An 11,415-nucleotide genomic window follows, 5' to 3' on the forward strand; every position below is an offset into this window, starting at 1 on the left:
GCTCTATGGGGCAAGTTACTTCCTCCTCAGAGGATGGCTGCCTATCTAAAGCAGGCCCTATTTCTACTCTATGCCTCCTGCCTTCAGACTGGACTGTCTGGGGAAGGACACAGTGTTCGGGAGGGAGGACAGAGGTTTGCGGAGCCCCCTCCATAGACCAGCTGCTTTGCACGTGCTCATTAGCTTCTCTTCACAACTCTGGGAAATCCAGATTCTATCCCTGTTTTACAGAGTAGAAAATTGGGACTTCGAGATGTTAGATCTAGCCCTGGGTTATATAAGTCGTGCCCAAGGCATCATTTAAACCTGAAATTTCTTGGCTCCAAAGACCTAGCATCCAGAAGACAATGTCCCCTGATGCTGTCATCCTGGCTGCAGGCCTGAAACATGAGTCCTCTCCTGGACAGCTCCATAGAGCCCTCTGTGCCATACCTTTCCCTTGCTGATGGGGCTCCCCATCCCTTGTTCCTCCCAGATGCCACATGGCCAGGGGACTCAGGAGCCTGAAGCCCCGGGGAGAGCATTGGTCCCAGCTGCCTGGCTTGGAAGGGCCCCAGCCATGATTGCTGTTTCTGTCCCAGGGGGTGTTACCAGTGGGTCCAGAGGGCAAGGTGAGGAGCATGGGAGGAGGGAGGGGCAGAGGCCTTGGGCTCAGGGCAGGCTTTGGCCCTCTCCCACCAACTCCTGCTCTGGCTCAGCCATGAAGGCTGCTGGGAGAGCAGCAAGAGATGGAAGCCCCTTGGGGAGGTGCTGGGCTGGGGGCTGGGGAACTCAGCCTCCCACACAGGCCCTTCCACTTGCTCTTCAGGGTCTTCCCTTCAGACACCACCATCCCAACCCATTTGGCTCCCAAGTCCAAAGAATCAACCCCCATCCCCCCACCCCCACCCGGCTCCAGCTGTTGTCAGGACTTGGAGGAGGGAGGGATAGGCCTGGAAACTCAAGAGTGAAGGGTTGAGATGGCCCCAAAGCCCCTGGCTTGTCCCTTTAACCTTAGCTCTGTCCCTTCTGCCCAGCCTCTCCCTGGGGAGTTAGCCTGTGGGAGGGAATGGGGTCTCCCCAGGCCCACCTGGGGCTGAGCAGGCTTGCTGCTGTGTGACAGAACAGCATGGGTGCAACCTCCAAGGGATTTCTCAACTCTCCTGGCAGCTGGCTGCAGCTGGCCTCCCTGCCTCAGGCCCTGGTCAGCAGGTGACCTTTGCCCAGCTCATTAGGCCCTTGGTGCCTGCTCACCTGTCCTGACAATATAAAACAGGTCAGAACCCTCTCGCTTGTCTGCTCAGTTCATCCCTAGAAGCAGCTTCTCCAGGTAATACCTCTGGGGAGGAGGCCAGGGCGGGAAGAGGATAGAGAGGGCTGGAGGAGGCTCCATGCCCCCAGCATTGGCCTGGAGAGCAGCCTGCCAGAGCCTGGGAAGCCTCAGGGGTCCAGGAGTCCCCCACCCTCGTTGTGCCTTCGGGAAGACGGAGGCTCAGAAAGGGGAGGTCACTTGCCCAAAGCCTCTCACAGGGTGGTGGCAGAGCTGCAGCTGGAGCTGGCTACCAGTCTGCACACTTGTCCCTCACTTTGCACACTTAGGCCTGGAAGAAACCTTTCCGTACCAGTCCTCCCCAGAGAGGAAGTCTGAGGCCTGCAGCAGGACAGCAATCTTCCCCTAGTCACTCAGCATATTAGCAGTCAGGCCCCAGGTGTCCTGATCCCCAGTCTGGAGAGTGGAGTTCTCCAGCATCCCACCAGCCGTCCCACCCCCCAGGGCCTAGGTCTCCAGAGTCCCAAGTCGGAGTCCATATTAGCTGAGGAGTAGGTGCTTCTCCTGCTGACTGGCTCAGGTCACACCTCAGTGGCCATGCCATGTCCAGGGAAGATCCAGAGGTGCCCCTCACAGGATACTTCCCTACAGGAACAGAGGCGCCATGCAGCCCCGGGTGCTCCTTGTTGTGACCCTCTTGGCACTCCTGGCCTCTGCCCGTAAGCACCTTGAGGGGACTGGGCCTGGAGCAGGGTGGGAGGTGGCTTGGGTATCCTGAGCCCTCGTGGGCGGTGAGCACACAGGAGCCAGGAGCCAGCCCTGGAGGCTGAGCTGCCTCTGCCCAGTCCTGTTCTCCCGGCAGGAGCGACTGAAGCCGAGGATGCCTCCCTCCTCAGCTTCATGCAGGGCTACATGGACCGCGCCACCAGGACCGCCCAGGATGCACTGACCAAAGTGCAGGACTCTGAGATGGCCCAGCGGGCCAGGTACACGCACTGGCTCTCCTCCCACCCCTGGCCCTCTCTCCCTCATCCCCACCTGACCCTGTCCTGGCAGGGGCTGTGGTGATAGTACTGTAGCTCTCCAGCTTTCCTGAGCCTCCACCTCTCTGAGCCTCTCTGACTGAGCCTCCCTGCTCCCTCACGGGGCCTTTGCAGGCGGCTGTGGGAGAGATGACGGGGGTGGGGGGGGGGAGACTCTCTTCCTCTGTCTCCTTTCTTTCTCCCAGTGCAGCCCTAGGTGGCCCATTTTAGCCCTCACGTCTACTTTCCTTTTCTGATTATCCTTGGGATAGAGGAAGCTGCACCTGAGCCATCTCCGGCCTGGGGTGTCAGGATGTACTCCTGCTGTTCCAAGCCTTGGGGCCAGTGTCTGTCTGGGAGCAGAAGTCTGCCCTTGTTCTTACAGTCTGCCCCACCTATGAGTCCTCAGCTTCTCCTCAGTCAGCCTGCACTCTGCTGGCTTTGGCCACATTTGTATAGCAGAGGCATTTGCAAAAGTTCTTAGTCCTCAGCTTCAGCTGTGGAGTGGGTATTAGCCCCCTACTTTGCAGATAAGACAATTTGGGTTCAGAGAGTTTAGGTGACCTGGCCCAAACTATACAGCTAATTAATCCTCCAATGATTTATCTAATGAGAGACTGCCTCCTTCTGCCCACCTGCTCAGAGCCACTAGGTTGTATGGGTCCTGGGGACACCATTTGCATGAAATACAACAGCACCCCTGACTTCACACATCTCCCCATCCAAGACTTGTCCCTAGGGTTTGCAGTGGGGGGAGGGGCAGCATGTTCCAACCTGGGGAACTGTGGGGTCTGACTTGGGCAGATCCACCTTGCATCTCTTCTTCTTGGGGTGGGAACTGTAGGTGGTCCCTGCTTGAGGTCTCAGGGGTGTTGCTGGGTGAAGGAGAGTAGGTAGCCAGGACAGCCAGCAGGGATGTGTGTGTGGGGGGGTCCTATAGCCTATGAACAAGCTCTCAGGTCCATTTCTTTCCTTCGTAATGATTTACCCCTAGGGGCTGGATGAATGGTGGCATTAACTCTTTGAAAGACTACTGGAGCACATTTACAGACAAGTTCTCCGGGTTCTGGGAGTCCACCCCCGACGCCAGCCCAACTCCGTCGTTGGAGGCCTTCTGAGATCTCCTGCTCCATGCCCGCCTCTTCATCCATCCTGCCAGTTCCCTGGGTTCTGCAGCCTCCTGGGCTGCCCCTGAAGGTTACTTTAAAGGGGTAGTATTCTCCCACCCCCTGGCCCCATCCAGGCATGCCACCTCCCAATAAAGTTGAACTAGACGCTGCCGCGAGTGGGATATCCCTTGTGTGCCATGCATGTTCGGGCATTGGAATGAGTTGGGGCTCTCTTGTGGGTGGGCCTGGGGACCAGTGCCCCCTGCCCTGAGTTTCTTCACCTGAGAGGTAGGAATAGCCCTACTCACCCTGCCTGGGTCTGCCTGGAAGATGATCTTCCTGTATGGAAGATCAAACAGGAGAATAGAGTTGACGATTCTGTAATCACTGTCAAGTGCTCTACAGCATGACTTGAATGTGTGCTCTATGCCCGGCTAGCACTTTTATGTCATCATCAGAGTTGAAATGGTGTGTGTTCCCCAGAACTGTGGAGGTGACTTCCACTGCCAGGGCCACCTGGTCTTCTGAAACACACTTAAGGGAAGGAGGTGGGATGGGGTAGTGGTTGGAGTAAGACACAACTGGCTCTAGTACTGGCTCCACCACTTCATATCAGCTTCACTTTCTTATCAGTAAAATGGATACAATAAATACCCCTCCATTGTTGATTTGTTGTGAAAATGAAATGAAACACTGTTTGAAAGCATTTGGCATAGCACCTGCACATCAGAAATGCCTAGTAAATGGTTGTCATTGTTACAGCTGAACTGATTGGCCCCCTAGGACCAGAACCAAGAAGGAACACAAGGTCACCTCCAACAGGGGCTGTTCCTTGTGTCCCCCAGCCCCAACAGATGTTCACATGAGAGAGATCTGGGACCACAGATCAGGCCTCAACTGTACAGATAAAAGGCCAAGGTTCAGAGAGGTAAAGGCACTTGCCCTGTAACAAATGCCAGGGCCAGACATTGAGCTTGGGCCAGCTGTCCATATTCTGCTCAGTTGGCATAGAGAAAAGCTGTGGTACTCCTCTGCCAGGTATTGCATGGGCTCCTTACAGATCTTGGTGCCATCAATGCAAACAGCTCCAACTAGAGACTACTTTCTCTCTGGAAATTCACCTGGCTTTCTCTTCTTGCCCAACTATATCCAGGAACCTCAGTGCCCACACCTGAGAAATGTTCCCATCCAAATGCAGCTCCGGATGATTAGAATCTAAAAAGCCCACCCTGTTATCTAAGAATTCATTAAGCTACACTGGTTATGAAGGAATAGAATATTCGGGCACCTGAGCTGGGTGTAGTGGCACAAGTCTGTAATCCCAGAAACTTAGGGGACTGAGTCAGGAGAATGGCAAGTTCAAGGCCAGCTTGGGCAACTTAGTGAGACTCCTATCTCAAAACAAAAAATAAAAAGGACTGGGGATGTAACTCAGTGGTAAAGCACTCCTGGATTCAATCCCCAGTGATGAACAAACAAACAAACAAATAAATAAAATAAAAATAAATCTAGAGGCCTGTACCACAGGGCAAAAGGCCCTGCTGCAGGGGTGGGGGAACAGAGGGGGAGGCTCCAGGGAAGTGCTGCCCAGATCTATGAAAACACGTGCAAGCCCATGGGGCCATACAGAGATGAGCAAGAAGAGGGTGGCGGGATGTCAATGTGAGCATGTGCATGTATGTATACAGACTCATACGAACTTGAGTGCCTGGCCACTGCTTTTTTTTTTCCCTTAAATAATCACAGATGCCAATGGGACAGATGGATCTAAAATGAGCAACCTAGCCCATCCTGCCTCAGTGAGTGACTTCAAAAGTCCAAGCTTCAGCCTCACCATGGTGACATGAATCTAATGACAATCTGTTCAGGATGTGGGAAAGGATGCAATGAGATGATGGAGATGAAGCCATCTTGGGAATAAAAATATGCAAATTACCTGGGAGAGGTGGTGGTTGTTTCTGGCCTGGCCAGAGGGAACAACAGCACCCAGAGCCACAAGGATAGGACAGACAGCTTCCACAGCTATGTCTGTTTCTGGGGAAAGGAAAAGTAGCAGGTGGGGGGGGGGGGGTCCTGCCCTTGCCAAAAAGAAAAGGGAAGTGTTTGCTTAAGAGGTTTTTGAGTAAATAAAAGAGAAAAGGGCTAACTCCAAGCACTTCCTGCCCAAATCCTTCAATGTCTCCTTGAGGTCCACCCCACCAGGCTGAACCACAGAGTTAGAAAAGGCTCTTGCCCTCTGCTCAGGTGAACACCTTTTCTGTCCAGCTCCCACCGGGGAACACCTCTGGGAAGGGGAACCACTTCTCCCAGCCCTGTTCCTGGACCCCCCTCAGGCAGGGCTGCAACACCTCCATTTGAGCCTCTTTAGGTCTCCTGGCATTTGATTATCTGCCACTTTGCCTGGCCCTCCATTACCTCCTTTCTGTCTGCGCCCTGTTAAGACAAGGACTCAGTTGACTGTCATTCCAAACCAGTCAGGCGCCATCAGGTCTCCCAATATGGACTAAGACCCTGCAGAGGCCCAGGCTGTGTTCGGAACTGTTGAAGTCTCTGCTCCAACGCCAAAGGCTCACACCAGTTCTCCGAACCTGGAAGTGCTCTCAAGCGTCCCGCACCCCACCTCCATCCCCCGAAAAGAAAGAAGCTGCTTCCACTTTGGAAACGTTTATTCTAAGAACCCGAAAGCTGGAATTGGGGAGCAGTAGCTGCGGGCGCCTCACTGGGTGGTCAGCTTCTTGGTGGCCTCGTCGACGGCGCTCCAGAAGCTCATCTTGAGGTTTTCCAGCACCGGCAACAGGCCCTGGCGGAGGTCCTCCAGCGCGGGCTTGGCCTTCTCGCCGAGCGCGCTCAGGTGCTCGGTGGCCTTGGCCTGATAATCCGCGAGGGAGGAGCTCTCCTTCAGCGCCTCGAGGCGCGCGGCCAGGCGTTGGCGCAGCTCGTCGCTGTAGGGCGCCAGATGCGTGCGCAGCGCGTCCACGTGGGCGCGTGCGCGGTCACGCAGCTCCTGGCCCAGTGGGCTCAGCTTCTCATGCAGCTCCTGCAGCTTCTGGCGCGCGCCCTCGCGCAGCTCGGAGCCTAGCGGCTCCACCTGCTGGCGGTAACGCTCCACGTCTTCTTGCCACCTCTTCTGGAACTCATCCAGGTAGGGCTGCACCTTCAGCTTCACCTCCTCCAGATCCTTGTTCATCTCCTGCCTTAGCGACACGGTGTCTTTTTCCAGTTTATCCCAGAACTCCTGAGTCACTGGGCCAATCTGTTCGCGCAGCTTACTGACAGTGGAGCTCAGGGAGTCCCAGTTGTCCAGAAGCTTCAGGCTGATGTGGAAGAGAGAGGGGCTGAGGAGTGGCTTCCTGGGCAGCCTGGACTGCCCTGGATCTGCAAGCTCAGCGCCCCAGGTTACCTGGGGTGGGCTCTGGCCATCACCTGTCCCTGAACGTGCAGTAGCTGTGGTCCTAGTTTTCCCATGCACTGATTCCAACACCCTGAATGCCACCCACCAAGTCGCATTGTACAGATGGCCTGAGGCACAAGGAGGAACTAGTGGGAAAGAGAACCGGGGTTGGCATGGGTGTTGAAGGACGGTCTTGTATCTAAAGCACTGGAAGTTAGGAGGGGAAGGGGCTGGCTGCATTCACAGGTGAAATGTGGTTCGGTTACTGATTAGGTGGGCCCTTGCTGGGAGACTGTGACCCTGCCTGGGGATCTCATTCTTACTTCTCCACCAAAGACCTGCCGTGGGGCCAGCTCATCAAACAGCAGGTGAGGATGTCTGACTACAACATCTTTCCATAGGCCTCTCTGCCCCCAGGACTCCACTACCTTTCCCCTGCCCCAGCCCCCAGGCTGGGTCCTTACTTTAGCTGTTTTCCCAAAGCAGAGGTTTCAAATTGGGTCACATAATCTCTGCCGCTGTCTTTGACTGCATCCAAGTACACAGTGGCGAAATCCTTCATTCGATCCCATGAGGACTGGGGTTCATCTTGCTGCCAGAAATGCCGAGCCTGGCTCCCTGGAGGTGGAGGGACACCCTGGTCAGGCAGCTCTGGGTTGGGAGCTGGGCTGAAAAGCCAGGCGTAGGGTGGGAGAGGGGCAAGTGAGAAATTCCACTGCATCCAGGATGGTGGGCCACTGGACTTAGGGAGAATCCCCAATCTCCCTAGGCCGGGGGCACCTACCCGTCAGGAAGAGCACGGCCACAGTCAGCACCACTGCTTTCATCCTGCAGGGTGTGGGAACCTGGAGGAGAAGAGGGGCCTGGCTGAGGGGGCCTTTTGTGTGAAGGAGTCCCATGTTCCCCCATGTAGTCAGCCAGGGGAGGAGGAGGAGCCTAAAGTGAAGAAAGCCCCAGGTACCCAGGTCCTGCCCAACACCTAGAGCTGGGGAGCCAGAGTAGTCTGGGGCAGGCACCCGCACTTACCTCCAGGAACTCTCCAGCAGTCTCTGACTGTCTAGCTCTCCCTGGTCTATTTATGCCTCCAGGTAGGGGCTGGGCTGGAAGACAGATAAGCCCAGCCAGGCCCTGTCACTGCTCACTGGTTCTGGCGATGTGGAACTTAGAGTTCAAGGATCAGCTCTGCCCAGGAGCCAGGCAAATAGAGTGGGCAAACAGGAAGCTGCGGGGGCTGCAGGGCAGAGGTCAAGGGTTCAGACAGGGGCAGGATGAGGGTGGCTGTAGGCTTGTGGGTCCCCAGGTTCGGGGCAGCAGCACCCATCATGCCCTTCCCCTCCCAGTGTGGGAGTGTGTGCATGTCATTGTGCATTGTGCCTGTAGCAGGGAAAGAGGGGAAGGGACCTGGGACTCCTCCACTCAGGAGATCTCCTCCCCCACAGTCTTCTTGCATTTCAAGGATTGTTTCACACGTCTGTCTGCACTGCTCCTGCCTCTTCTGCCACCAACCCTGGTTCCTTCTTTAGTTCCCAGGGTGCCATACACTTCTCTTCACCCTCCACAGGCTTCCTAAACCCCAAATCCAAGGGAATCTGTGGCACTAAGGAGTTGTGGGAGGAGGATGCTCAGGGCCCCAAACGGAGATTTCAGAGGCCTCTGACATATCAAAATAAATGCTAGATACCAACATGAAGTTGCCAACTATTCATTTTGTCATTAAAAGTATTACCCTTGCCTTCCTTTCAAAGCCAACTTCACCATCTACCATCACTTCAAAACAGACTTTTTAACACCCAAAAAGCATAATCTCAGAATTCAAGTGTAGAATTTCAGTCATTCACACATGCACCTTTACATTGTTTGTGTTTTCATTTGATCACACACAAATGAGAGTGGCTATCGGATCTGAGAAAGCCCTGTGTAGAGGAAGGACTCTTGGAGGTGGAAGCAGAGGGAGACCTGTTTTCTTTTTGTTTCATTTTGTCTGCATCTTGCTGAAGGAGGAATGTAAGCCAGTTATATAACCTCTCTAAGCTTCAGTTTCCTATCTGCGGATGAGCTCAAGAAATGTCCAGGGTGCTGAGGCCCCTGAGAGAGGCTATAGGTGGAAGGTGCCCTGTGTCGGTTGGTGTTTGCAGCACCATCTTGCAAGGTTTCGCTAGGAAAGCCCAGGTCATGCAGCCTGTGAAAGTCCAAGCTGAGAGGAACTTTGAAACCAACTACTCCAGCCTCTCCTCACCCTGTCACCTTCCAGATGTGGAACTGAAACCAGTGGAAGGAATCAACATCTCATCTCTCCGAGAGTTAGAGGCAGGGCTGGACTTAGCACCCATGTCTCTGGACTTAGGTTCCAGGGCAGGTATGCACCCTATACCATCACCCCAGGAAACTCCCCAACTCTCTAGAAATCAGCTTGTGTTTCTGTCAGACCTGGGAGTGGCTGAGATCCAGGCCTCTCCCACTCCAGCCCCAGCTGATATCCTGCCTTTTGTCTCTTAGAAGCCTTTGGAACCAGAGACCTTAGGTTTGAATCCTGGCTCTGACACTTATTAGCCATATGACCCTGGGTAAGTTACATAACCTTCCCACATCTCAGGTTCTTATCTGCTAAATGAAGATAATGATAGAACATGCCATCTCTGATTAAAGTTATAACAGGGGTCACAGTGTGCATGGTAGGCAGAATAATGGTCCTCCAAAGATGTGTGTGTCCTCCTCTCTGGAATCTGTGACTGATTGTGCATAGCAAAAGGGGTTTTGCAAGTGTGATTATGAACGGCCCAGGGTAATCACAATCGTCCTTCAATGTCCAGAGGGAGGTGGCAGAGTCAGTGGCAGAGTCCGAGATATGAGGATGGAAGCAGAGGTTGGAGCAACGTGAACACTGGAAGGATGAGCCAAGAGATGCAGGCAGCCCTTCCCTAAAAGAGGTGAAGGGACAGATTTTCCCCTAGAGACTCCAGGAGCACAATGCCAGGGACACCATGAATTTAGCCTAGTGTGACCCCTTTGGGACTTCTGACCTCCAGATTTGTAAAATAATAAATTTGTGTTGTTCATAAGCATGAAATGTGAGCACGTATGTGAAACTGTTAAGAAGGTCACTAACACTCAATAAATAGTAACTATTCGCATCCCAGAATCCCGGGTCCTGGATTCCATCCCCTATTGCCACAAACACACTTGCATTGCCACAGAATAGCCCAGGACCTCAGCTTCTAACAGCAGAAGTCCGGAAGGCAGGGAATCCCACAGTTCTGTCTTTGGCCTTGCTTGCAGGTGCCCAGATGGGGTACATCTCCAGGACAGAAGCTATTCCTGATGTCTGGCTATTGGCCATCCCAGCTGTCTGTGGTTTACAGAGAGGGTGGGAAACTGACTTCCCACCCAGTGTGGGCAGCCACTGGATCTCAAGCCAAGAGATGTTCCTTTCTTAGGATGGGGGTTGATTTCATCCCAGCCAGCATGTGGGGGATCTGAGAAGCTTATCAATTGGACTCCAAGCTATCTGCTACTGTTTTATCCTTCTCTTGGCTTATTACTGAAATTATTATGGTTAAACCTAATATTTAATATCTGCACAGTTCTTTTGTGGCCGAAGCACTTCCACAGTTAACGTATGTCCCCATGAGGCTGGACACTGTAGCTTCTCCTTACCATTGTGCCTGTCAGAAAACTGCAGCTAAGAGCTCAGAGCTGCCTGGACCTCTTCAGCTGAGAACTGTGTGAGGCAGGGCTGGGAATCAGGAGCCTTGGCTTCTTGTTCTTTGATGGGGGCCTATTGGCTTATGTAGCCCTAGGACTCTTCAGGGATGTTCTTGGCTTGGGGATTCCAGGGCATCAGCAGAGGTAGGGAGCTGTGGGACAGCACCTCCCTAAGCAAGAAGTTTCCTTGTTGAAACTATTTATTCACTGGTGTCTGCTCCATTTCACTGCAAATCGTAGGCTTAAATGAGTCTAGATAGATACCTCTTTACTATTTGGGAAAGGAAGGAAATCTTTCTGGACAGAGGCCTACGGAAAAACTAACAAACTGGGCTTATCACAGAATCTGGGTCCAGTGACAATAGGAATTTCAAGAGCCTGGGGTTAGACTGGCTTAGTGGATGTGGGGCCTCTCACCATTTATTGGTCCTTATTCCCACCATCCTCTTCCCTCCTGTTGGGAACATTGCTGAAGTGGCCTCCAAGCGCAGGCCCTGGACCCCCTGCCATGTGTGGGCAAGCTGGCACCTGCTGCAGGGGTGATTCTGCTCAGAATGACTGGCAACCCATTTCACAATATATGACCCAACATACTGATCAGTCTGCATGGGAGAGGACTCTGTCCCTTGCTAGGCCTGGCACCTAACAGACACTCGCCAAACATTTGCTCAATGTGTGACACTGGCACACTAAAGGAAGTTTCACCAGATTGGCAAAGGGTCATGTGAAGGAGCAGACCCTGAGCAGGAAGACTCAAGAAATGAGCACTCAGCCTTGTGGCGGGCCCTGCCCAGAACACACGTGTGACCACACGATGGTTTGGGCTAAGATGGGGGAGCTAGGATTGGGGAGGTTCTGCTTGAGCAGGGGAGAGGACCCCAACCCCCCACACATCCTACTGGATAATTTTGTCACAGCTCTTGTGATAGAGCCCCAAGGTGG

General features: G+C 53.7%; 2 protein-coding genes across 3 annotated transcripts; one reads left to right on the forward strand and one right to left on the reverse strand.

The window, feature by feature from the left end:
* Nucleotides 1-1,910: 1,910 nt before the first annotated feature.
* On the forward strand, nucleotides 1,911-3,389 carry Apoc3 (apolipoprotein C3). The gene is made up of 3 exons (XM_027930475.2): nucleotides 1,911-1,968; nucleotides 2,112-2,235; nucleotides 3,266-3,389. The coding sequence occupies exons 1-3, from the start codon at nucleotides 1,914-1,916 to the stop codon at nucleotides 3,387-3,389; spliced, it is 303 nt and encodes a 100-aa protein (XP_027786276.1). The 5' UTR covers nucleotides 1,911-1,913.
* A 2,675-nt stretch (nucleotides 3,390-6,064) lies between these two features.
* Apoa1 (apolipoprotein A1) lies at nucleotides 6,065-7,618 on the reverse strand. Of its 2 annotated transcripts, XM_071616725.1 has the most exons (4): nucleotides 7,556-7,618; nucleotides 7,236-7,389; nucleotides 6,469-6,694; nucleotides 6,065-6,423 (listed from the first exon to the last, which is right to left on the reverse strand). In XM_071616725.1, exons 1-4 carry the CDS (start codon nucleotides 7,596-7,598, stop codon nucleotides 6,097-6,099), a joined length of 750 nt encoding a protein of 249 aa, XP_071472826.1. In that variant the 5' UTR covers nucleotides 7,599-7,618; the 3' UTR covers nucleotides 6,065-6,096. The 2 variants fall into 2 exon arrangements, with proteins under 2 accessions (XP_071472826.1, XP_027786277.2); XM_027930476.2 differs by having other exon boundaries at nucleotides 6,065-6,694.
* Nucleotides 7,619-11,415: the final 3,797 nt, after the last annotated feature.

Source organism: Marmota flaviventris, chromosome 9 (genome assembly GCF_047511675.1).
Source record: "Marmota flaviventris isolate mMarFla1 chromosome 9, mMarFla1.hap1, whole genome shotgun sequence".
NCBI lineage: Eukaryota > Metazoa > Chordata > Mammalia > Rodentia > Sciuridae > Marmota > Marmota flaviventris.